The following is a 27,573-nucleotide window of genomic DNA, read 5'->3' as shown; positions in this document are numbered from 1 at the left end:
TGAAGCCGATCATTGAATCAGACACCACATAAATATTACCGGTGTGTGTTTGAATGAATACAATGATAAGCACATACTTTGATTTAACTCTAAGATGTCTCGTGGATCATTGATAAATAAAAACAAAATATCTAGATAGGCGTATCTGGATAGGCTACTTTTTAGCCCGTTACCGGCTATGGCTGCCAAAAAAGTCCCTCCGCCAAGTTTGTATCCCCCCATTTGGTGATTGTTAGGTACGCCTATTGTGAAAGTACAAAAATGACAGTAGTAGTAGTAAAATTAGCAGTTATTGTTATGGTGTTAGTTGTATTAGTATTAGGAGTAGTAGTTGTTTAAGGAAGGTAGTAATAACAGTAGGTGTAGCATTAGTAGTTATGGTAGTAGTAGTAGTAGTAGCGGAAGATTAGATTAGTAGTTCTTGCTTTTTTTGTTGCAATATCAAACTTACGAGTATGTCTATCGACAGGCAGAGGCAGCATGGATGTTGAATTTAAAAGAAGTAGCGATGTCCTGTCCTGTTTAGTGATGAAATACAGTACCTCTTGCACCATTGGTCAGGGCAGGATATGTTTATTTCTTTCACATTCAATATCCACACTGCCTCTGTTTGCCGATAGACATAAGTTTGATAACACTGCAACAACATCAGCAAGGACTACTACTATTTTTATTATTATTATTATTTAATTATAATAAACAAAATTTTACTGGACTCGTGTGTGAATATTACCTGATTAAAGTTGAATCTCCACGATACATGCTATTTCCCCTCAGTTTGCTCACTGCTTTTTCAGACCCTTCAACTATAATTATAGGACCTTCAACTATAAATATAGCTGAAGAATAAAATAAAAAAGTGGGCAAACTGACAGGAACAAGCATGTGTCGTGGAGATTTAACTACATAGATAATACTCACGTGTAAGTTCTAACTATCCTATTCTTTACCTATCAACAGTGGTATTCCACAGGGCTCTGTCCTATCACCCACTCTCTTCCTGTTATTCATCAATGATCTTCTTTCCAGCACAAACTGTCCTATCCACTCATACGCTGACGACTCCACTCTGCATTATTCAACGTCTTTAAATAGAAGACCCTCTCATCAGGAATTACATGACTCCAGACTGGAGGCTGCAGAACGCTTAACCTCAGACATGAGTTCTTCAATGCCTCAAAATCAGGACACCTCTCCTCCCGAAATTGATTTCTCTTTCGGCCACTCCTCTCTAATATTTTTAGGAGCAGTGAGTAGCTGGCTTTTATTTCATTGTTTTCTTTTTTTTTTAAGCCCTTGAACTGTTTCTTTGCTATAAAAAAAATCGGGAAGCGTCGCTTCACGCGTCGCTTAACGCGTCGCTTCACTCATTCGCCTCCTATACTTCCGACGGTCTACCCGAGCAAGCTCCCACGCAGCCGCCCTATCCATCTTAAGTCCTTCCCGGCAGGATGGATCGACTTGTCCCATTCATGAGTTACGTGGGCGTCCCCTTGGTCTCCTTCATCCAGTGTTGTCTGGTACAGAAACAATCCTTTGAGTAGGATCAAACTCCGAGAAGCGTGCCACATGCCCATATATAGCCGGACGTGCAAAGCTGACAACAGGTCTTGATTAAGTTTCACGGAAGTAATCGTTGGTTCGACACAAAGTAATTTCAGAGATATCCCATGATCCTGCGAAAGCACTTGGTGCCAGAGGCATCGCCACGCCTCTCAAAGTCACTATTCAGTGTCACTGTCTCAGCCATACAGTAAAATAGGGAGCACAAGTGACTTACAGATTCGAATCTTTGTCCGACTGCATAGATATCGACAACGCCATATACTCGTTTTGAGTGAGTCCATAACACCTTGGGCCAGGCCAATCAATCCGTCGAGTAACTTCCTGGTAAGACCCACCATTGCCATGCACTGGACTATTAAGGTTGTGAAACTTTTGGTGACCTCGACATCCTCACCACACGCATGGACAGACTGAACTGTGTCATCCAGCAAGCCTCCAAACGACTGGACCTTGGTTTTTGCCCAGGAGACTTTGTCCCACAGACTTCACCTCCTCATGCTGCACTTCCAGAGCCAACACCAGGACCACCTGCGATTCCGCGAGAAGTACAGCATCATCAGCAAAAACATAATCAGTGACCTTGATGTCGCCAACAGATGCTCTGCAGTTATTTTAATCAACAACTTTGTCTAATACCCAGTCCATGCAAATGTTGAAAAGTGATGGAACAAAGACGCACCCCTGCCTCACCTCTGAATTAACAGGTAAGAAGCCGGAAACGCCTCCCCCACACTTCACAGTACTCTCAGTTCCAGAGTAAAGCCCTTTCATCAGGTCAATAATTCTTGCAGAACTCCCACTGACCAGCAGAATGTACACCAAGTGCCTCACGATTCAGTGAGTCAAAAGCCTTTTAGAGATCGACATGGGCTTAGCGCAGACCCTGTCGAAACTCACGACAGCGTTCCACAAAGACGCAAAGGACGCGCGAGTTCAGTAAAATGATTTTGTTTTATATACATTAAATATTCTACTTAGAAACTTGTTTTGACTACTTTGAAATGTATGCCCATAACTTGTTTCTGACTTTTCAATAACGCTTCGATATTTTTAAAGTTCGTTTGAGTGATATGGTATATTTACCAACTACCGTAGTCCACATTCCATTTGCAAAGTGCAAGACAGCTAGCAAAAATTTGCATAATCCTGGGGTGCATGCGAGCGTTATACGCAACTCGTATCAAGTTTATTGCTAGCAAAATTCAGTATCAACCTTCGTCTGCAGCAACATGCAAGTGCTATCTACGATATCGGTATTTATAAGAAGCCACGACGAGGTTTGGTGATAGAAGACGTTGCGCACAGGAGACGGCACGCTGTCCACTCCCTTGCGTTTTGATGTGGCATCAGAGGAAGTGATCTCTTTGATGGCGTGACTTTAGGAATGGAGTGTCTGGACAGGTAAACGGAACTTCAGAGGACTGAACATGAGATCAATGGAAAACGGAAGTGCTGGTTTGTAGCCGTTATAGAGAAGGGGTTCTCAACCTGGGGTCTTCAAGGCGGTACGAGATGGAGTTTCAGAGGGTGGGACAGGAGTGACTTCTGTGGACTGATTTTACGGTTTGTATTTTTCTGGAAAAAAATCGCTCAGTTAATATTTGCATTTTACGCATAAGTTAATTATCTTATCTTTTCAAGCTCAATATGCCCACCTGCAGTTTTTTTATGTGGTTCAGTTTGTGATCCAAAAATTATAAATTAGACCATCTTAAAACATTACTTTTGTGGCGGGTGAGAACATAAACATTTCCTAGGGCGCTGGGGCATGGAACTGTTTCTGCAAGGAGATCAAGATTTGTTCTATGTTAGTCACTGCTAGACGTGATGATATGACTGACCGTCTAATAAAGCTTGAAGACTGTACAATATCTGTAACAGGCGCCACGCTATCCATTATGGCAAAATTAACTAAGTGCAGAAACTTTGTTCCTATAAGCATATACAAGCAAAGATTGAGCGTAACGATTTATAGATCTGTAAGGACTTTATATTTAAAATGGAGACTGAACTTGATAAAGTCCGACATAAAAACAATATTAAAAACGAGAATTGAGAACATTTATTCACTGTTGTGAAGATTAGTTTCCCCTTCTCCATGATCTTAAAAGCCCTCTCAGACTTCATCTTCTATCAGCCTCTACTAGCTGCTGCCGGCTGGAGCATCTCACTCGCCTGATGTTCTCAGAAATATTCTTCCCAGGACTTGTATGGGTGACGACTCCTTCACATTATGATGGAAATTCACTATTCTTCTGTAGACATACTTTTAGCCTCGCTCCGTCGTCATTGAATCCCCCATTTCCAAGGACTCGAATTATTTGTCAGATGCTTATGCTTATTATATGATTGGTTGTCCTGGAATAGTTTACCAACAAAACGTAATGAATTTATCATCTATTTTTATCATTACTACTTTTATTATAATAATAATAATAATAACCGTTGATTTGTTGGTATGCACAGATGAAATCTGCATGAAATAGATAATGCTTCAATCAGTAGTATAGCTAAATATTATTAGTTATAGGGACGAACGCACACTTAGTATGTTCTTTTCGTAAGTAAAATTCTCAGTTTCTTACTCCCAAAATTACACTGAAGAAATGTGTTCTTCTATAAGAAGAAATTGTGAACTTGTTACACTATTTATACAGGACTTATAAAAGTACCGCATTTCATAAATTTCATGTCTTTAAGGAAGGAAATAAAGAAACATGCAGCACAAGATGACACAGTTCGAGTGCTGTATCTCGAAACATTCTGATGGGGAATCTTTTCTTAAGGAACGAGGAAAAAAGTCGAGATATACTATCCGAGCGGAGGCTGGTGGCGCCTGATCGAACGAGGAGCTCTTGACACTGTGCACTCTGTTTAACAATGCAGCGCCTCGCCTCGCAGGGGAGGAATACGTCGTGGCGTGAAGAAAGCCTTGTCAGATAAAGCCTTTGTGGGTACGGGTATAGTGGAGGATGTATGGAACACGTTGTATTGCTGACAACTTTCTCTATTTTTTTTTTTCGTTTATGTTCGTAACGCACGCATGAGCACATACATGTGCCTCCTCCAAGCAGCACAAAAACATTTCCCACTGAAGATACATAATGTTCCTCATCACTAGGTGACTTTTAAATAAGAATTATAAACATTTGCATTAATCTATCTCTCCACTTATTTCGAAGGCTACATACAAAGTTGCAGGTCTTGGCCTTGTTCTCCTTGTTCTCTATATCTGAGTGGATAACAGCCAAAAATACCTCCGAATCGTGCAAATGGTGATACAAACACTAAATTTGGCACAGTGGTAGAGATTTGAATACCTTTTAATTTTAGCCGATTTGCCACTTGAAAATCCAAGATGGCCACCATTTTTCAAGATGGCCGCCATCAGGACCTGTAAAAAATGCAATTCTGGCCATTAATTTGGATGTAGTTTACTATTCTCATGACATTGGTGCCATTTTATATGTTTTAAAGCATCTGATGGACATGATGTCCCTTGAGAAGCGCCACCCAGAAGCAGCTAAGGAATTGCACGAAGGCAACTTTGTTGTGCACAAGTCAACAAAGGAGTTTTCTGGGATGGCCATAGACAAAGCTCACGAACAAAATAACGCGGCCATAAAAGGAGACTGAGGAGCCACTGGACTCGCAGAAGATCCTGGAAAGCCGCGTCGCTGGATGGTGGCTGGGCCAGAAGTAAGTCGTCTTATCACTGGATATGAGATTGTGTCAGGCATGAAGGATGCAGCATCTAGCAGCCGGTATCATGAGCAGACCTCATGTGCCCAGAAGACCTTCCTGGAGAAGGCGAAATCTCTCACTTCAGTGATCACTGAGATGGGCAACCCATTCCAGGGGTCAAGTGACCTTGTCCTCGACACAAAGAATGTTGCTGATCCAGCCATGACGAGCTGCTAAAGACCCACTATCAGAGAGGCCAGGAACAATTTATATCTTTCAAGGAGAGCTTGTACAGTGGAGAGGATAATGCTTTCTACGCATCACTCAGGAAGAACAAAATATCCTTCTTTAAGTCTCAACATGTTGCCAGGACCACCAAGGAGAATGTCCTAAAAGTTGACTCAACTATTTTCTCGACTCTTCATCTCATGCCGGAACCGGGAAGATAACCTCAAAGAGTTCTTTAGGCATGAGAACCAGTCGGCACCAGCCTCACTGAGTGATATGGCCAGCAACACACCACACAGAAGTCTCAACTGGCAGAAATTCTCCAGAAACAAGTCACCATGCCTGTGACAGAACCTGAGGCTGATGCAATCATCATTGACAGATCAGCACTCATCAACGCCTTCCCTCCCAAGTCATCAAAGACCTTTGATGTATCTGTGCAAGAAGATCTTATCCCAAAGCTGGAATTATATGGGGCAAAATACAAATTACATAGTCTTTGATGTTTACAAGACGGACAGCCTGAAAGCAGAGATTAGGTCAGAAGACGAGTCTTGGCAACAAGCAAAACCCCAGTCAACTGGAAAGGGTTTCTCAGGGACGACAGCAACAAGACCGAGTTGTTTGAATTCCTTTTTGACAAGGTCTGCAGAGCCGAGACAATCAAGAACCTGGTGATAGCTACAAAGGGGAATCTTGCTATCACCAACTCCAGCAGCAAATTCCTTGATGCCATCTCCCCATGCAGCCATGAAGAAACTGAAACCCGACTCTTCTTACATGCCCGAGACGCAGCTCTCAATGGAAGTCAGTCCCTTGTTATCAAGGCCAATGACACTGATGTGCTTGTCATAGCAGTGTCTGTCCTGCCATCCCTTCTGGCATTTGGTCTCCAAAAGATGTGGGTCTTCTTCGGACAAAAGGACCTACCACTAGATGGATACCTGTTTATGACATAGTTTCGGCAATCGGTCCACAGAAGACATGCGGGATCCTCTACTTCCATCGTGTACTAGATGTTATGTTGTTTCTGCCTTTCGAGACAAAGGCAAGAAATCTCCATGGCTCACCTGGGACGTGTGTAATGAAGTGACCGAAACCTTTGTCACACTCAGTCAGACTCCAAGTAAAGTGTTTGACAATGACCTCCAGAACCTGGAGCGTTTCGTCATAGTGCTGTATGACAGGACCAATTCAGCTACAAGTATTGATGAAGCAAGACTCGAGCTGTTTGCTCGCAAGCAAAAGCCCAATAATGCCATTCCACTATCACGTGCTGCCTTGAGGGAACATGCAAAGCGTGCTGCCTACCAGGCAGGAATAATATGGGCTCAGGCAACAGTTCAGGAGCCAGACAGTGACAACCCTGCCGATTGGGGGTGGACTCAAAAGGAAGGCACATGGAAAGTTGTCTAGACGACGCTCCCACCAATAGCAGCATGTTGTCAGCAGTTGACCAAGTGTGGCTGGAAGGGAGAATGCAAGGGCAGCTGTAAAAGCTGCCGCCATGGACTTACTTGCACTGCTCTCTGCAGTTGCAATTGTGAGACACAATAATCCCCCGAAATTGACCTCTCTTTTGGCTACTCTTACTACTATTTTCTTCCAAGTCTTGTTTTTATACACCTCCACCAAATTACCTCATCACTCTACTTCCCTTCGGTCATCCTCTCCACATGCCCGAACCACCTCAATCGTCTCTGCTCATTTTAACATACGTAATAGAGACCTAGCCTTCTAATCAGATTTTTAGTTAAAAAACAGCACCAACACGCCTTTGAGTAAAAAAAAAAAAAAATACAAGCGTGTCAGATATTACCACAAAATATAGGCATAGCACCTTCAACCACAAGTGTTCTCAAGATGTGCACTCACCCAGTCTTGATGAAGTTAGTCCACATGGTGATGACGGCCTCGCTTAGGCTAACCTCTGTCTTGCTGTAATTGGCAGGCGCCGCAAGGGGACCCACATCACCTAGCGGTGCCCCGAACACGTATAGCAACTCGTTGAGAGAGACCTCGGGACCAGTCTGAGGTAAAGTGCAAGTGTGTTTGTTGATCACCTTAACAAGATACATCGAGGCGAAGATAGAGATAGGCTAGTAATTGCTCAGTTTTCGGTACGTTTACTGCCTGTGTTGATGTTTGATTGACAAATTTTAGTTATAGTAGTATTGATAGTGAGACTTAAATGGTATTATAGTTAATGTTTTTGTTGTTACTCTCCTCGCCGTTATTTAAGTAGATACTTTTTGTGTGGCAGGACTAGCATATATTTATAAAGACTGCAGAGTTTTCTCACCTCAGGGTCGGGCTCGTCAGGGCGATGATCTAGCACATACAGGAAGGTGGTCCTGGTGGTACTGGACAGCTGGTTGGCGGCCACGGTGACGGGAGCAACGTAGGCGGCGTCGTGCAACGCCTCTGCCGTCAGGTCTCGGATGTGCACAGGGTGCTGGACGGGGCGGGCCCAGTCTGTGTACTCTGCCGTGATGGCCAGCACGATCTCCTGCGGCGCACGGAGACAGGGACTTGTTACAGATTACAAGACAGCGGGACAGAGTACACCCACACATTCACGAGCACGCACGCATGCTCTCTCACACACACACACACACACACACACACACACACACACACACACACACACACGCGCGCGCGCGCCTAACAAGCTCCAAAGCTCTCTTCAGGAGGGTACTGGGTGGCTATGACGAGTCCATCACATGATCAGACCTTGAGGAGAAAAATCACACACACACACACACACACACACACACACACACACACTACCCCTGCCCCACATTACTCCCATGGCTCTCATAATCCAGAGGGAAAAGGCCGTGACGCCAGGCTTGAGAAGGACCGCCGCCGGGACGCTAAGGGCTGGGGAATATTAATCAACTGGCGGAGGCACGACGCGGCCGCTTCTGAACCCCGAGACCCCTGGCTGGGGGTGGAAGGGAGCCACTATATTTAATCTTCGCCCGTAATTATAAAGAATGAGCTTGGCGGAGGTTCGTTAGGCCCCACCGTATTAAATGAGATGGATAAGAAGAAAAGACCAAAGTTTTGATGGAAAGGTTTAACGCAATAGGTCCTGAAGGCAATGAGTATAATCCTTCTTTCTCCCACTTGAGGGAACGCGAGTGGGAGAAGGAAAGAAAAAGATATTCAACCATGTATGGAACACACAGTCCTTTTCAACGGCAAAGGTGGGAACGCGTATACGGAAGTGACTAATACCGTAATAATAATGTCCATTGATTGATGTGGCACGTAGGTACAAGGATACATATATGGAAACTGAAAACTAATACCATCAATTGGTTAGCGACACGTAAGGCGACCCATACAGATACAGAAATTAATAAAACTAGTTTTCGATAATATCACGAACGACAACTCGTGCGGAAATTTAAAGCAATAAAACTATTTATCAGTAATTAGTACACAAAAGTATACACATACAGAACATGTTATAAAGTAGATAATGGCACTTTTGAGAAATATACGGGAGCAGAAACTATGCAAACTGTTATTAGTTGTGCCCACGGGACATATACGATAGCAGTAAACAATAAAGCTATCAGTTGTTTAATTAATGGCAAATAAGAAAACGCATTACACGGAAACTTGAAAAAAAAAATCGAATGATACATGACTTGCGGGAACCTAGAAAACTAGGAATATGAAAGGAATCAAGTAGTTAGTAAAGCTTAGGTGATCACATCAGGAAATCAGTCAAATTGCTAAATAATGTACGAAAACAGCAAACAGACATCCTACACAATAATTTGGCGGCACCAACTGAAACGCATAGTATACAGAAATTGAAAATAATAAAAAAATAGCAAGCTGGTTAATGACATGGACGGAAATACAGAGAAAGTAAACCAATAAAAGCTATCGGCTTATCAATGGCACGCAAAGGAACGTAGACAGACACTGAAAGCAAATAAAACCATCAACTGGGCAGTCACGTACAAACAGACAAAGGAAAGTACAAGTAGAAAAACTACACACACACACACACACACACACACACACACACACACACACACACACACACACACACACACACACACACACACACACACACACACAGCTTGAATGAGTTAATTACACCCACGACAACATATAAAGACAAACTAGAGGGAACATAAAAGGACTGAGGAGAGAACACACACACACATGAAAAATGGAGCGGGCAGTGTCAGCGTTCGACCGTATTGGCTATACAGGCAGCACCACATGTGGCCATTCAACTCCAAGCTGAATTTTCCATAGAGTTCAAGTTATAGGCTAGAGTGCGTCTGAGGCTGTCTCAGGGATACACGGCCATGATGCCGCCGTCGCCTCAAGCCGATGATTGCACACACTTCACTCCTACCCGATTTCAGTTTTTCTCCATGTCAAATAGTAGAGTCAGGAAATCGGGTAGGAGTAAAGTGTGTGCTGTCGTTGGCTTGGAGCGGTGGCGGCACCAAGGCCTTGTATCCTGGAGGCAGCCTCGGACGCACTCTAATACATAATTTGTGTTCTATGAAAAGTACTGCTTTGACATTCACTGAGTGGCCACGCGTGGCGCTGCCTGTATAGCCAATACGGTCCATTTACAGACGTCCCCTCGGCATACCTGTAGGTGGTATCTGTAGTTGTTGGTGACGAAGGTCCTGAGAAGACGGTCCCGGTGGTCTGCTTCGAAGCCGTGTTGGATCTCGGCGTCGCTGAACACCTCCAGAACGTCGGTGGTGGTGACGCCCATCAGCAGGTCCACGGGTGTGCGTCCCTCAGACCCTGGCACGCGAGGCAACAACAAAGACTATATTGATGAAAGACATCTCGCCATCCAACACGATTATTGTTGTTGCTGTTATTCCCGTTACAGGGATACCAGAGGTATACTTGTTATAACTATTATCACTGCTTATAGTCTTAGAGAAACCACCATCATCACCATCACAATAATCACATTATCATCATTTGTCAAGCCAAGGAAAAATTAGGAGACCCTGGCATGTGAAACGTTACCAAAAGACTGCATAGATACTACAAATTACCGCCACCACTGCAACTATGAATCATTTATTTATATCACTGTAATATACGTTTATCTAATAAGGCACCGTTCATAGGATCGGGCACTGCCCGACGAGATCTGCCTTCACTGGGAAATATTCGCGGGCGCGGGCAGTGTCTGGCCTAGTCAAAGCCAGGCAGTCAGGGCGGGCAGGGTCTCTCGGTAAGGCCGTATGCGGTACGACAATAATACTATTATGAGTAGCAGGAAGGACCGCAAAATGCTAGAACTGTGTAGCGTAATCTTTTTTTTTTTTTTTTACATCTATGGAAACAGTTCAAGAGCGCAAAAAATTGTTGCTGTGTGTGAAAAAGAAAATGAACAAAGTGAGAAAAAAACTTTCCTCCTGTGTCTGGCAGCGACATACTACCAGCCAGTGCCTGGTGAAATCGCTCAACCAACAACACGGGCATTTTACTCGTTTGCCAGCGGGCACACGTGGTAAGCCCGTAAACGGGCAAACCGGTCGCTTGTGTCCGCGGGCATTACCTATTAGTGTGGACGGGGCTTTACAGGAAAAACAAAGTAATTATCACTATCATCATCGTTGACATATCCTAAGATGAGTTCAGTGTAATCTGGAATGAAAAAAATCTCCGAAATAAAAGTTAGTTTACCCCTCTTCCCTCCTCCACACCATGTTGTTGTTAAAGGTTTACTCTCTCCTAATAGGAGGGAGCACGGGCCTCTGCCAATGGCGGCCCGTAGCAAGGTGCCCACAGACCGACTCTATCGGCTGGCGTCAGCCGAGCCGACCAAGTCGGTCTGCCGACGAGGACTGGCGTTTCTCTGACACACCAGACATTATCCTAGGAGTTCAAGGAAAAAACAAGTAGAAGTGCAGAGGTAGTACATGTATATAGAGGAGGGCCGTGAAGAGACGAGCTGAACAAACAGGCAGCTCATATTCTGGAGGAACAGGTGCTGTAGTACTTAAGCTGGATCCCCCTCGGGCCTAGGCTTTTGGTTGGATCAGTAAGAATGCTTCTGGCTGTTGGCTGGGAAGGTTTCTCTATACAATAACTTGATTATCCAAACTAGATAGGGTAAAAAAAATATTAATTTTAGTGACCACAGGGCAGTGACTAATATTTAATGTTTATACTAATTTTTACTGATCAATATTTGCAGAAATTATAGCGTCTGATTTATAATAAGAAAATTGTTCTCGTTCATATAGCTCTCCTAAATATGATAGTTATTTCAGATTTTACATAAAAGAAAACGAAAGGATTGTCTTAATACTGTTATGTCGCTGCATCGTACTAGTTCTAGGAAGTTCTCTAATAACCTGTTATTATTTATTTTAGACTCGTCTTTCCTTTTCATGGCTAAGGGTCTTAGCAGGGAGCAGTCAAATTATTGCAGGTCAGTGAGACTAAACCTAGCATGGACTAGGACAGGCAAGGCCACTCCCAGACTCGCAGTTTTGACTGTGCTTTATTGATGCAAAAATAAAGAACGTTGTACTTGGTCTCATGAGAGCGGCCACTACCCACGTTACTTTAGTGTTAGGGATGGCATGACTGATGAAACACTGGTGCAAGGAGTGGCGGGCTAGTTTGTTAGTTTGTAACTTTATGGAGCAGGGAGATTACCTGAAGAACCGGCTGAGAACCCTCGAGGAAGAAAAAGGGATCAAGATTTCAAATATCATCATGAATGGTGGTCAAATACTGAGAGGAGGAGGAGTGAATCCCATAGAGCCTCGAGCACAAGAAAAAAGCGACATTGCTTTAATCACGAGAACAAATGAGGCCCTTAGATGCATAAGATACCAAACGCCATTTTACCCAAAATGTTGTTAAGTATATCACTGTCTTCCTCAAACATCCCTCTATCTCGATAGTGAGTCCGATGTACAAAATGCATATCACAATAGGGTCGAAATTCCCGAAGAGTGTAGGTAACTTTTTTCCTTAATGCGCTCTCGCCTGCTACTGCACGTTGACATTGGCTGCAGAAGGTACAGGTAACTCTCGATTTACGCGAGTATTGCGTTCTTGGAGAGGTCGCGTAAATCAAAAACAATGTAAATCAAACAAGAGGTAGGTTTCTGTCGAAAAATAAATACCGTATTTTTCAGCGTATAGCGCACACCTTTTTCTCAAAAAAATGCCTGAAAGTTTAGCCCTGCGCCTTGTACGCCGAATGTACAAATTTTTAATAATTTTTTTCTTTTTTGGGGTGTTTTTAGTGGTCTGTTTTTTGTCTTATCCAATAACAACGGCAAACTTTCCTTTATCATTGTATATAATCCTTCATAGTCCGTAGCTGTCTTATAATATGTTACCATAGAATACAGGGCGATCTAATAACTACTATACAAAATTGAAATCGATGGAGGATTCCCCATGCCTTGCTGTTATCCCGTTTTTCCGTCGGGCGCCATTTGTATGATCTTGATCTTGATGTCACAGGTGGCTTAAGATTGTATGACTACGGAGCAGTACAAGCTACATAAAAAATCATATTGGAAAAAAATACCCATGTGTTCATTATTAATTATTAATATTAGTGAGAATAATGGGGTAAATATGATATCAGAAACTGTACATCATGAGTCTTGTACGAGGAGATATTTCGCGCAATACCAGCCAGGCCGCCATTTGCATTGTTTACAAACCACACAACCACACCCATACAACAAACAGCTGCATGGCGCGTGTCACCAGAAACGTGTGAATTGTGTCTTGCCTAGTTCTCTGTCATAACCTACGAGTGATGGTGGGAATAATATGCTTATTCACTTCATTCAGTGGAGAGAGAGAGAGAGAGAGAGAGAGAGAGAGAGAGAGAGAGAGAGAGAGAGAGAGAGAGAGAGAGAGAGAGAGAGAGAGAGAGAGAGAGAGAGAGAGAGAGAGAGAGAGAGAATATCCATATCACCGAGATATCCACTCAGGCACTCAGTCTCAGCCTCACTCGTGTGAGGAAGAAATGAGGGACACCATGAGTGGCTAGCTAGTATTGGTACCGGTACCGAGCAGTCTGGTACCGGTACTGTACCATATAGCTAGTACCGTTAGTACCGGTAACTGCCCACCCCTATTGTTGAGTAGCGTGGCAGCGTGGGTACTGTATTGTTGTTCAAGTGGCGCGCGGGAAGAACTGAGCTCTGCTGTGTGGCCGCGGCGCTATGTGAGTCCAGTTGCGTGAGACATCTGGTGGCCACTCCATAAAATATCGCGTATAAGTGGAAAAAACGTGTAAATAAATGTTTTTTTGGGATTTTGGACCCCGCGTTATTTCAAAAACGCGTAAACCAAACTCGCGTAAATCGAGAGTTACCTGTACCATCTAGCCTTCTTGGCGCGGGCTAACTTGCAGCCAATGCTGACCCAAACTCTTTCTAAATGCTATACCATAATAACACTGAAACACATTATTCCCCTTTGAAACACATTATTCCCCTTGATTAGAATCAGTTGTTGCTCAATCCTATGTAACTTTACTAAAAACACATTCTTAACCTTGATTCCCTTTTGTTAACTTCATTGGATTACGCACACTTTAATAAAAAAAATCGTTTTCAATGTAATTATTGTCACGCATGTGATAGGACATTACAGCACAGAACTTTGGTAAGAAAAATAAGTGCAATATCTATCTTAGTTCAAGAAATTTTCGTGTTTTAGGAGTAATCAAACTCTGGGGGATGTATTTTTTAGTTCCGAGTCAGTGTCAGCTCATCATTATTTAAAAAGAAAATACTGTTAATAAAAGAATGTGCATAATCGGAAATGGTAGCGAGACGTAGTACCAACCAAAGAAAAATAAATATGAGCAATATCTGTTTTACTTTCAAAGATATGTACATTTAAAAGTCGCCAAACTTTGAGCGCGTTTTTCTCGGTCTTTAAGAAATGGCAGTTGGTACATTATGCATCCAAGGGCCTTAAATGTCTTCTTCTAAACTGGATTCTATAATTTCTGCAAATACTGATAAGGAAAAAGTGGTATAAACCTTTAATGTTGGTAATTGTCTTATACTCACCTCAAACTCTTTGTTTTTTACCCTATCGAGTTTGAAAATTTGTGCTACAGTTGTATCACCACTGCGTAATCCAATGAAGTTAACAAAAGGGAATCAAGGTTAAGAATGCAAAGGCTGGAAAGGCCAGAGGTGTAGGGAGGTGGGAGATCGGGAGTCGGTAGGGGAGAATAGCAGGGGTTGTTGGGAGAAGCAAGACTGGGTATTTAGGGGAAAAACAAAGGGTGCGTGTGTCAGCTACGAAGGTTTAGGACGCAAAGACTCACTCACCCATCTTCTCAAGCTGATCCTTCCAGTCTGGCCGGATAGTGACGCCGTCCACGCTGGGGCCAACGGACGATAAAAATTGCGGCGTTTCTAAGTCCACCTGAGAGAGAGAGAGAGAGAGAGAGAGAGAGAGAGAGAGAGAGAGAGAGAGAGAGAGAGAGAGAGATAATATTATTAACTTTGCTTCTGCACCGTTGGTGAATTATAGTTGGCATCGCAATAACAACAGTAGCCACCTCATATTAAAACAACCTGCTATTACTACCACTACTACTACCACCACCACCAATACTGTGGATAATATAGTTGCTACTCGTACGATGTATACCTCCTTATACTTTTATACAAGGGAACGTGTGGCTCAGTGGGTATTATATGCTGCTTGGCTCTAGAGTCTAGACAAAGAGGTTAGGTGTTCAATCCTACGCCATGGCGGCTTGTCGGTAAGAGTTGTGAGTGCTCTCTAATAACACTAGCAGGTCTATATGGTACCCAGCTTGGGTGAGGGGTTCTATAATATATTTACTGCTACTATTATTAGTACTACTACTACAACTACTACTACTACTACTACTACTACTACTACTACTGCTACTACTACTACTACTACTACTACTACTTCGGAACTTTGTGACTCGCTGTGGAGGCAATGATGCTCTATCACCTGCACGTAGTGATCATATTGCAGGAGGCGATGGGGGAGATGCCAGGCATCGCTGACGTTAAAAAGTGGTGGTGCTGATACAAACAATAATGGGTGGGTTCAAGTGGGACGTAACGGTAAGCCTGTCAAGCCCAACTTAAACCCACGACAACTTGAGAATTGAGCCGCAAGTCGTCGATTCGGGGAGAATCCCAGGAATGGCAGCAGGCGACGTGTGCAGGGCAGTTCGCCCACCGATCTTTTAAAAGGGGCGCCCCTGCCGAGGAGGGACTGTTTCCTCTCACGAATTGTAAGTACTACTGATGATTACTTGATGAAAGATAACATGAGAGGTAAATGGATTCCAGATTTTGAGTTGCATCTAGTTTCAAATTAACTTGCTACTTTTAAATCATACAAATTATCAGTTCAGTTTGTGTTGGAAACAAGATTAAGTTCTATCGACAGATGTTTGGCCTTAAGGCGTTTGTATCGAAAAGTGGAGAAATGGAAGTTAGTTCTGTGACGAATGAAAATGACAGAAAACAAATTGACATATTTAATTTAATTACGAACATGCCGATGATATAAGGAAGGGTGAATTGTATAACCAGTGTGATTTTCTTTTATTCAGGAGCATATTTTATATATGAGCCAGCTTGATTGGTTATGGGTTGGGTTCTGGCGTGGCTGTGCATGGGGTCAGTGCCATGGAGGAGGGGCGGCTGGTGCGAGGCTGCTATTCTGTGGAATGGTAACACGCATCACCTTGTCGCACCCGTGCCCTATGAATCTAAACGATTGTGTGCTGTCACGGTACAATTGGGAGAAATAACAGCCAAAGTGGTATGTGTTTACATGTCGTGCGACGACCAAAGACATGATATGATCATAATGTGTTTGAGTTTGTAAGTATTTTAAAGTATATTGCTATTTTATGTTTTGGTAGTGATGCTGATTTTATAATAGGTGACGATTTTAATGGAGATTTTAGTCGAAACACCCCTCAGACGTATGCCCTTTTAGATTTTATAAATGATTATGGACTTTTTAGTTGTGTTAATGATGTTTTATCTACAGTCGGTTATACATATTGCAGCAAGATGAATAATGTTAAAACCTTAATATATCACTTCTTGATATCTGACATGCTTCAGATGTATAAGTGCATAGACTCTGCTAGCAATCCTTCAGATCATATATCTCTGCATTGTGTTTGAGATTTTTCGATTTCCTACAGTGTGAAGATTGACGAACCTAATGTTACGAAGCGCTTATCGTGAGACAAAGCTACTACTGAAGATATATCCAACTATAATGAAATACTCAATGTATACTTACTTAACATACCATTACCTGAAGATGTTATATTTTGCAGATCATGTTTGTACAAAGCATGAAGACAGTATTACTGCCTTTTATGACAATATCGTCGAAGCATTGATTAAGGCGGGTGATGAATTACTACCGAATGGTTGTGGCGGGTTGGAATGACTATGTGGGGGATAATTTCCGCACAGCACTGTTCTGGCACAGGTTGTGGCAAGACAATGGGCGTCCTGAGGAGTGACACATTGCTAATATCCGCCGCACAACGCGTGCACAATACCATACAGCACGGAAGATGGTCATGCGCAACGAAGAGGTAATAAAATCAAAGAAATTAGTGAAGAGTTTACGGACTGGTGTCACTAAAAGAGAGTTTTGGGGAACTGTCAGTGGGCTGGGGAAAAGAATAATATGCCCAATATTGTCGATGGATTGCCGAGGTCTATGGAAATTGCAGATATATTTAAGACGAGCTTTACAACAGTATATCATATGGTACACATGAAATGGATACCTTAATGTCGACAATTAATGGTGCTATATTGAGTCAACAACAAGCGATTCAGAGTGACGATAGAATGTTGGCAATTACTCCAGATAAGGTGCGTCAGGCACTGCATAAAGTTAGACCCGGGAAAGGTGAAGGGGGATGGGACCTGACATTTGATCACTTAGTACACGCTGGTGATGCTTTGTGTGGTCACCTGTCTGTGCCCTTTTCGTCCAGGCTGAGGCACGGCTTCTCTCCTCATATGTTGGTGGGGACCATGGTGCCTCTTCCTAAGGGTCGCTTGGCAAATGTAAATAAAATTGAAAATCTCAGGGCAATTACTCTTAGTAGCTTAATTAGTAAAGTGTTAGACCATATCATTTTGAGAAGGGAAAGTAGTAAGCTATCGACTAGTGTGCTTCAATATGAGTTTAAAAAGGGAACATTTGCCACTATGTGTACAGCCATGGTGAGGGAAGAGGTATCTTACTATGATCACAATGGTACCAATGAATACGGTTTTACCCTCGAGTAATATTACGAACGTTAAAATCAATGGTTAAACAATTGAGGTTTTAGGTGAAATTATACATCTTGGATTTTTTTTAAGTGGGAATATTTTTAAATGTGAAACCTCTAAGTGTGTAACAGATTTTTTATGGGCACTATAATTTTGTTTTATCTCGTTTTAAAGGTGGACTGTTCCATATGAGGATTTTTTTTTTATATATTGTTCTAATTTTTTTTATAGCAGTCAGCTTTGAAACTTTAACTTGTGTGATGGCAGCGTGGAGGCAGGGTACCGAGCGTGGAGGCTTGCAGTGAGGCGGGTGTGGAAGGTGCCATGGACCACCCATTGAAGCCTACTCTGGTACATAGTTTACGTAAGGCCTCCAGACTTGCCGTTCGCTAACGATCCATTAATTTATAAAACAAATACTGTCATCAAACAACACTGTAATTCGTACAATCGGATCTATGGGCCGATATGGGAAACACTCTGTCTTAAGGAATAATGTCAGGTACTTAATGTACAAATACAACACGAATTGTAATGTAATTGGTAACTCTTGGGAAAATATACAGAATGAACAATGTTATATTAGGCAAAATATTGTTTTCATCAGAGAAATATGATATATGGGATATAGAGTGCCTCCCCGAATCAAGTAAAATACTGTCTATATCTACATTTTCTTATACATTTGAATATCTTTTATATACTTTTCCAATCTAATGTACAGATTTATGTGAATAAAGAATACTGAACTGAACTACTATTGCTACTACTACTACTACGCCCACCAACACCACTACGTCTATTAATACTACTCGTAATATTTAACATCGCCTCCACCACCACCACCACAGCAACAACAACAGCATCAACAACAACAACTACTACTACTACTACTACTACTACTACTACTATACTTACTACTACTACTACTACTACTACTACTACTACTACTACTACTACTACTATACTTACTACTACTACTACTATACCTACTACTACTACTACTACTACTACTACTACTACTACACTACATACTCTCTCACCTGCAGGATCTGGTCGAAGGTTCTGTCCCTGAGGCAGTGCAGCAGCGCCTCGTAGTGTCGGTAGAGGTTCTCGGGCACGGTGCATCCCAGCTGGCGGGCGGCCTGCACAGCGTAGTACACAGGCTCCTGAACGGCCGCCCAAGGACTCAGCGCCGACCCCGACATGAGGATGGCCCGTTTGAACAGTCCCGCCCCTGCACGAACATCAAGGAGCAAGGGATGTGTCAAAGGGTGAAATAATTATAATCTCTTGCCTAGGCTGGCGGTTTGTTGGTCATGGTTTGTTATTACAAGTTGTATTAACTGAGTGAAATTAGGCTCAGGAACGAGATAGAAAATAATAAGTAATGTAGTGGATGAGTGGATCAAAGCAAGTAGATATGTAGTGGATAGCAACACGATTGGATATTGAATGGACGTTACATAGATTTATGGATGGTGAGGAGAGTAAACGAGTAATTCTATCGAGCTGGTATGTATGGGCCGTCTGGTAGCTGGTAATCAAAATATCAAAATATATACTTGTGTAGCCTTGTGTGAAAGGGGAATTTGATGTGTAGTGTGGAAAGGTCCCAGCAATACCCAGAAATCGACTATAATGAGCCTTGGCCTAATCGGGAGGGTACTTGCTGGCGATGAGGAGTCCAGCTCGAGATCAGGCCTTGGTGATTTACATAAACACGCTCGTTTTACATAAAAATCAGTGACAACTCTAAACGTTAAAATCTATATTTCATGCTTGAAAGAAAGTTATGATAATTACAAGGACTGCATATACGTGACTCGTCTTAAATGAAAACTATCCTGCGAGCGCAGGAACTTTGGGCATTTAATCTTTTAATGATGCAAATGTCGTAAAAATGGATGTGTGGAAAGTCGAATGTCAATAGATGCGTCATCACATTATAAGAGATTGACCGGGGATTTTTGTGGTTTCCTCTCCGTCACTGATTTATCAATTCATCATTTTTAAATTGGCGGTGTGTGTGTGTGTGTGTGTGTGTGTGTGTGTGTGTGTGTGTGTGTGTGTGTTATTGTTCATAATAACATGCAGATTTATACGCATATAATTATATTTTCGAGTAAAATTAGCTCAGATAAGATGCATATATTCCTCTTGCATATATCCACTCTTCTTCCTCTACTACTACTACTACTACTTTTCTTTCATTATTATTATTTTTTAAGCCCTTGCACTGTCTCCTGTGCTGTAAAAGAAAAGAAAAACTACTACTACTACTACTACGACGACACCGACTATTACTATCCCCACCATCACCACCACCCTGATGACCCTACCCCCGCCACACCACATCATCCATGTGACAACCGCCGAATCAAAAAATTGGGAGTGAAGAGGGAGCGTTCCATTGTAAGTACCTCCTTCAGCTGTTGTAACCCAAACCTAATGAGTATATGTATTGGCAAGAAGTATCCTTATGCATTCACTTGTCATACTAAAATAAATAAATAAATTTGATCTTTTTTTATTCGTAAAATTTTTGGATTTATAAGCTGCACAGGATTGACTTCTCTTCCTGAATTTTGTTTAGATATTTATTATTATTATTTTTTTTTTACAGCTGTGACATTCACCAAAGTTCTTCCTGTCACAGGTTTCACATGAATGCTATTGAAGCGGGCAAAGGAATCCGTGCCATCGTGTGTGAGTGTGTAACTCACGAACGATCTGATCATGTGCTGGACTTATGATCGGCAACTCGTCCACAGAAAAAAACTTTCAGCCTGAATAAGGACCGAACCTCAGTCTTATTCTTAGCGATGAGTTACTGTCCCAATGTGTGTGTGTGTGTGTGTGTGTGTGTGTGTGTGTGTGTGTGTGTGTGTGTGTGTGTGTGTGTGTGTGTGTGTGTGTTGGTGGTGGTGGGGGGGCGTGCGTGCGCTCGTGGCAGCCATACTCCATGCTTGCATACTTTTCTAGTGTGCCTACTTGCCTGCTTGTCTTCCTGTCTGCTCTCCTCCCTGCCTGCCTGCTTACCTGCCTGCCTCTTTTCCTGTCTGCTCTCCTCCCTGCCTGCCTGCTTGCCTCCCTGCCTGTCTTCCTGTCTGTTCTCCTCCCTGCCTGCCTGCTTGCCTGCCTGGCTGTCTTCCTGTGTACTCTCCTCCCTGCCTGCCTGCTTGCCTGCCTGTCTTCCTGTCTGCTCTCCTTCCTGCCTGCCTGCTTGCTTGCCTGCCTGTCTTCCTGTCTGCTCTCCTCCCTGCCTGCCTGCCTGTCTGTCTTCCTGTCTGCTCTCCTCCCTGCCTGCCTGTCTTCCTGTGTACTCTCCTCCCTGCCTGCCTGCTTGCCTGCCTGTCTTCCTGTCTGTTCTCCTCCCTGCCGGCCTGCCTGCCTGTCTTCCTGTGTACTCTCCTCCTTGCCTGCCTGCTTGCCTGCCTACCTGTCTTCCTGTCTGTTCTCCTCCCTGCCTGCCTGCCTGCCTGCTTGCCTGCCTGCCTGTCTTCCTGTGTACTCTCCTCCCTGCCTGCCTGCTTGCCTGCCTGTCTTCCTGTCTGCTCTCCTCCCTGCCTGCCTGCCTGCTTGCCTGCCTGTCTGTCTTCCTGTCTGCTCTCCATCCTGCCTGCCTGCTTGCCTGCCAGCCTGTCTTCCTGTCTGCTCTCCTCCCTGCCTGTCTTCCTGTCCGCTGTCCTCCCTGCCTGCCTGCTCTCCTCCCTGTCTGCCTGCTTGTGTGCTTGCCTGCCTGCTTGCCTGCCTGCCTGCTTGCCTGCCTGTCTCCCTGCCTGATTGCCTGCCTGCCTGATTGCCTGCCTGCCTGTCTCCCTGCCTGCTTGCCTGTCTGCCTGCTTGCCTGCCTGTCTCCCTGCCTGCATGCCTGCCTGCCTGCTTGCTTGCCTGCCTGCCTGCCTGCCTGCTTGCCTGTCTGCCTGCCTGTCTCCCTGCCTGCTTGCCTGTCTTTCTGTCTGCTGTCCTCCTTGCCTGCCTGCTTGCCTGCCTGCCTGCCTGCTTGCCTGCCTGCCTGCCTGCTTGCCTGTCTTCCTGTCTGCTCTCCTCCCTGCCTGCCTGCTTGCCTGCCTGCCTGTCTTCCTGTCTGCTCTCCTCCCTGCCTGCCTTCCTTCTTGCCTGCCTGTCTTCCTGTCTGCTCTCCTCCCTGCCTGCCTTCCTTCTTGCCTGCCTGTCTTCCTGTCTGCTCTCCTCCCTGCCTGCCTTCCTTCTTGCCTGCCTGTCTTCCTGTCTGCTCTCCTCCCTGCCTGCCTTCCTTCTTGCCTGCCTGTCTTCCTGTCTGCTCTCCTCCCTGCCTGCCTGCCTGCCTTCTTGCCTGCCTGCTCTCCTCCCTGCCTGCCTGCCTGTCTTCCTGTCTGCTCTCCTCCCTGCCTGCCTTCCTTCTTGCCTGCCTGTCTTCCTGTCTGCTCTCCTCCCTTCCTGCCTGCCTTCTTGCCTGCCTGTCTTCCTGTCTGCTCTCCTCCCTGCCTGCCTTCCTTCTTGCCTGCCTGTCTTCCTGTCTGCTCTCCTCCCTGCCTGCCTGTCTTCCTGTCTGCTCTCCTCCCTGCCTGCCTGCCTGCCTGCCTGCCTGTCTTCCTGTCTGCTCTCCTCCCTGCCTGCCTGCCTTCTTGCCTGCCTGTCTTCCTGTCTGCTCTCCTCCCTGCCTGCCTTCCTTCTTGCCTGCCTGTCTTCCTGTCTGCTCTCCTCCCTGCCTGCCTTCCTTCTTGCCTGCCTGTCTTCCTGTCTGCTCTCCTCCCTGCCTGCCTTCCTTCTTGCCTGCCTGTCTTCCTGTCTGCTCTCCTCCCTGCCTGCCTGCCTGTCTTCCTGTCTGCTCTCCTCCCTGCCTGCCTGCCTTCTTGCCTGCCTGTCTTCCTGTCTGCTCTCCTCCCTGCCTGCCTGTCTGTCTTCCTGTCTGCTCTCCTCCCTGCCTGCCTGCCTTCTTGCCTGCCTGTCTTCCTGTCTGCTCTCCTCCCTGCCTGCCTGCCTTCTTGCCTGCCTGTCTTCCTGTCTGCTCTCCTCCCTGCCTGCCTGCCTTCTTGCCTGCCTGTCTTCCTGTCTGCTCTCCTCCCTGCCTGCCTGTCTGTCTTCCTGTCTGCTCTCCTCCCTGCCTGCCTGCCTTCTTGCCTGCCTGTCTTCCTGTCTGCTCTCCTCCCTGCCTGCCTGCCTCTCTTGCTGTCTACTCTCCTCCCTGCCTGCTTGCCTGCCTGTTGTCTTCCTGTCTGTCTTCCTGTCTGCTCTCCTTCCTGCCTGCCTGCCTGTCTTCCTGTCTGCTCTCCTCCCTGCCTGCTTGCCTGCCTGCCTGTCTGCTCTCCTCCCTGCCTGCCTGCCTGCCTGTCTTCCTGTCTGCTCTCCTCCCTGCCTGCTTGCCTGCCTGCCTGTCTGCTCTCCTCCCTGCCTGCCTGCCTGCCTGTCTTCCTCTCTGCTCTCCTTCCTGCCTGCCTGCCTTCTTGCCTGCCTGTCTTCCTGTCTGCTCTCCTCCCTGCCTGCCTGCCTGTCTTCCTGTCTGCTCTCCTCCCTGCCTGCCTTCCTTCTTGCCTCCCTGCCTGCCGTCTTCCTGTCTGCTCTCCTCCCTGCCTGCCTGCATGTCTTCCTATCTGCTCTCCTCCCTGTCTGCCTGCCTTCTTGCCTGCCTACCTGCCTGTCTTCCTGTCTGCTCTCCTCCCTGCCTGCCTGCCTGCCTGCCTGTCTTCCTATCTGCTCTCCTCCCTGCCTGCCTGCCTGCCTTCTTGACTGCCTGCCTGCCTTCTTGACTGCCTGCCTGCCTGCTTGCCTGCCTGCCTGTCTTCCTGTCCGCTCTCCTCCCTGCCTGCCTGTTTTCTTGCCTGCCTGCCTGCCTGCTTGCCTGCTTGCCTGCCTGCCTGCCTGCCTGCCTGTCTTCCTGTCTGCTCTCCTCCCTGCCTGCCTGCCTGCTTGCCTGCCTGCCTGTCGTCCTGTCTGCTCTCCTCCCTGCTTGCCTGCCTGCCTGCTTGCCTTCCTGTCCGCTTTCCTCCCTGCCTGTCTTCCTGTCCGCTATCCTCCCTGCCTGCCTGCCTGCCTGCTTGCGTGCTTGCCTGACTGTCTCCCTGCCTGCCTGCTTGCCTGTCTAACTGTCTTCCTGTCTGCTCTCCTCCCTGCCTGCCTGCTTGTCTGCTTGCTTGCTTGCCTGCCTGCCTGCCTGCTTTACTATACTTATTTGTGTGCCCGTCGATCTCTTTGATTCCGTTTCCCTTTCTTGTCATTTTATGCTTCTTCCTTTCCTTTACAATGATCTTGGGACATCCACACTCTCTCTCTCTCTCTCTCTCTCTCTCTCTCTCTCTCTCTCTCTCTTTTAGCAATAAGGCAACCGTCAGTCTACCATCAAGTCTGCGTCTCCCAGTGTCTCTGCCAAACACTGCATCAATGCCCCGATGTCTCCCCCCGGTTGTCTTGCCAATCGACGCGTCCCCTTCCCGCTACCATACTGCTACTGGGAGGCGCGTTCTGTCACACGTCCTTAGTCTCCGCCAACAAGGTGAAGTGATGATGAAGTACATGGAGTTTCGACACTGAACATGCTTGCATAAATGATACTTGGCTACCTTTGCCCTGTCGTCTCTCCTATCTTGTCGCTGGACTCTGCACGCGAATGGGTTTAATGCCGTAGTTTTATGGCAAACGAGACATATCAAAAAATGAAAAACGGGAAAAAAATGCTCTCGACAGTCTTTCAAGACCGACATAGGGGGATTCCCAAACATTAAAAGGATAGCATTACATGGTTACGAAATAGTCTTCGTTGATGTGATATCCCTTGTTTCTTACACAAATCCTGCGGATTATGTAGCATAAATAAGCAGTTAATTTTTGAGACCGACTATTTATATATGGGTAAGATATGCTGTTTTTCACGTGTGGATTTTTGCTCCCGAAAACAGCTATGAAAGCACACCCACAACATAACCGGCAAAATTAAATATCTCCACGTCATAACATTTTTTTTACAAAAATGCATAGCTAGTGGCTTCTATGAAACTTAAAACGTGTAGTAATACCGTAGTAAAACGCGTACAGTTCAAAGCAAGTGTGAAAATAGCGATAAAATGTCCCCCACGCTCAGAACCAGAACGTACTATGCAGTCCATGTCAGCAGCCTGACCACTTCAAATCAAACTCATCCGTCCTGTTGCAAAAAAAAAAAAAAAAAAGAAAAAAAAAAAAAAAAAAAAAAAAGACCTTATGGGCTATATAATGTTCCGCGAAAAAAAACTACGTGACTACACATTTGCTGAAACCAATATATATATTAAATTTTCACATTCCGTGAAGTTTTTAAAATTGTTAATCGGTCGAATACTTGGGAAATACAACAGCAAACATTCTACATCGATAATTTTTAGATGGATAGCAGTCAGTTTAGGAAAATATGTGAATATTTATGAAATGATAAACCGTTGCGCGCGTCTCCCAGTCTCTTAGATACAAAGCATTTTCAAATGAGCCAACAGGGATGGGGGAGAGGGGATCTCATTTCATTTCATGTAAATCATTATTTGGCCTTTCATGTACTTTTAAGTATTTCCCGATATAGGTTCATATTAAACACTGAGCCAATAAGTATATGAAAACTGTAAATAATAACTATGTCGGGGAAGCTCATTTTTTAATGGTAATATTTCGTTTTGTTCTCTTCGATCAGTCTCTAGATCATTTAACATGAACTATACGTCTAACAACATGAACAATGTTCCTAAACCGTGTGCATAATCAGATAAGTAAAAAAAAAAAGAATTATAAATTTCAAAAAATGGGAGGCTAGCATGTTTAGCAACATTTTAGCTTTATATATATATATATATATATATATATATATATATATATATATATATATATATATATATATATATATATATATATATATATATATATATATATACTTGCTCTATTGTTCGATCATTTTTTAAAGTCATGTTTTTTTTAAAAGTGTACTTTCCATTATCTTGAATAAACTAATGACGACACTATTATGCATTATGTAATGTGGTATACAGTGCCCTGTTCTATCTTGTGATTCTTCTCAAATGACTACGAAAAAAAAACACTGATTCATATGCTACAGCTCCTCTTTAAATATTAATTGTATAATTACGATCCAATCATCAAGTGTTTTGTGTCTGCATTATATATAACGGCAGATGTAGTATATCTGTGCCCTTTTGTGTCACAACATATCCTGACTTACCGGCCGCCGCGGGTGAGATGACGAGGAAGTTCAGACACGCCGCCCCCGTGCCGTGCCCCATCACTGACACGTGGCCGGGGTCGCCGCTGAAGCGCACTATGTTTTCTTGCACCCAATGGAGGGCGGCTAGCTGGTCCATGAGGCCGTAGTTGGCCACCGTGGCGCGTCCAACCGGGTCCACATTAGGGTTGAAAAAACCTGCAATGCAAAAGAGAAGCTATTTCAGGAACGGAAATGCCAGAACGTCACTTCTGAAATAACAGACTTTCAATGCACTGGTAAAGCAGACGTAGCATTACTTATAGGCGCAGAGAGAGAGAGAGAGCATCAGATATTATACGTACAGGACACTTGTACATACATACATACATACATAGACATAACCAGATGAATATAAATATGAATGCTATATGCGCGCAGACAAATGTATTTGAAGCTGAAATCAACAAAAAACAACTATACAGCACATCCCTACACACACACACACACACACACACACACACACACACACACACACACACACACACACCAATCGTATTACAAAGTGTGCGAGCTGTCGGAGGGGAGGGGGTAGGTATATGGATTTTAGGGGGAGGGGCAGAACAGGGCAGGGCTAGGGCAGCTTAGATGTCAGTGTTTTGTGATATTTTAGGCACGAGGGAAGGATATTTGTGTACATGCCTTGGCTCGTTTGAGGTAATGGAAATGGATGCAAGTTGGCAGACCAGCCAACCTCGACGGGGAAGCGGAATATGTGTACCATGTCCAGGCGTGCGAGGCGCCAGAAGGGAGGGGGAGGAGGAGTGGGCCAGCAGAGATTGGACAGGAGGGAGAAAAGGTGGATAAGGGGAAAAAAAGAATAAATAAAAGATGTCCTCAAAAGGAGAGAGAGAGAGAGAGAGAGAGAGAGAGAGAGAGAGAGAGAGAGAGAGAGAGAGAGATTCCCCATTACGAGAGAAGTGAAATAAGGAATAACAGAAAGTACACTTTGAGAGAGAGAGAGAGAGAGAGAGAGAGAGAGAGAGAGAGAGAGAGAGAGAGAGAGACAGACGCCACGCAGCACATTCCCATCACAGGAGGCAGGGGGAGCCGCGGCACATCCATATATATCAGGTCGACTCGTCCCACTCTGCAGCTCTTGGGGCCAGGAACGTTCCCGCCCCTACCCGTCAGCCGCATGACCCTGCCAGCTCTGCGTCGCTTCCCTGTTTTTTACGGCCTGTTTTTCCGCCCTGCCCACGCACCAACGTCGCAACGAGTCCCTAAACGTTGGAGGGGACATGAGAGGGGCGAGGAGGGAAGGAAGGAAGGAACTCGCTAATAATGAATACGAGGAGCTGTCGCCGTTCCATTAGTCTAACAAAAATTATTCGATTTATCGGTGTCTAGTCCAAAACCTTCCCTCCGCCTTTTCTTCTACCTCCTTCTCTGGCAACTCTTCATCCCTGTCCTCCAGATTCTCCTCCTCCTCCTACTTTTTTCCTTATATTTCTCCTCTGGGTCCATTTACTGATTCTCCTCCTCCAGCTTCTCCAACTTCTTCTCCTCCTACTCTTTCTTACTGATACACGTCAATCAATATATAATGGCCCG

General features: G+C 44.7%; 1 protein-coding gene and 1 long non-coding RNA gene across 2 annotated transcripts in view; one reads left to right on the top strand and one right to left on the bottom strand.

The window, feature by feature from the left end:
• Nucleotides 1-27,573, bottom strand: part of LOC127006117 (neuroligin-2-like) — a 53,696-nt gene that overhangs the window by 9,616 nt on the left and 16,507 nt on the right. Inside the window, exons 2-7 of the mRNA XM_050875629.1 lie at nt 25,981-26,178; nt 18,842-19,035; nt 14,820-14,916; nt 10,115-10,275; nt 7,781-7,987; nt 7,354-7,508 (exon numbers count right to left, since the gene is read on the bottom strand). Of these exons, the coding sequence (XP_050731586.1) occupies nt 7,354-7,508; nt 7,781-7,987; nt 10,115-10,275; nt 14,820-14,916; nt 18,842-19,035; nt 25,981-26,119 (953 nt within the window). The 5' untranslated portion in view covers nt 26,120-26,178. The remainder of the gene's footprint in view (nt 1-7,353; nt 7,509-7,780; nt 7,988-10,114; nt 10,276-14,819; nt 14,917-18,841; nt 19,036-25,980; nt 26,179-27,573) is intronic.
• On the top strand, nt 12,209-13,773 carry LOC127006119 (uncharacterized). Its single transcript, XR_007759084.1, has 2 exons — nt 12,209-13,316; nt 13,395-13,773. It is a non-coding gene; the product is annotated as an uncharacterized LOC127006119 (long non-coding RNA).

The sequence above is a fragment of the Eriocheir sinensis genome, chromosome 32 (genome assembly GCF_024679095.1).
Source record: "Eriocheir sinensis breed Jianghai 21 chromosome 32, ASM2467909v1, whole genome shotgun sequence".
NCBI classification, from domain to species: domain Eukaryota; kingdom Metazoa; phylum Arthropoda; class Malacostraca; order Decapoda; family Varunidae; genus Eriocheir; species Eriocheir sinensis.
The sequence above is the reverse complement of the archived record's forward strand: the minus strand, read 5'-3'. Positions and strand labels throughout refer to the sequence as shown.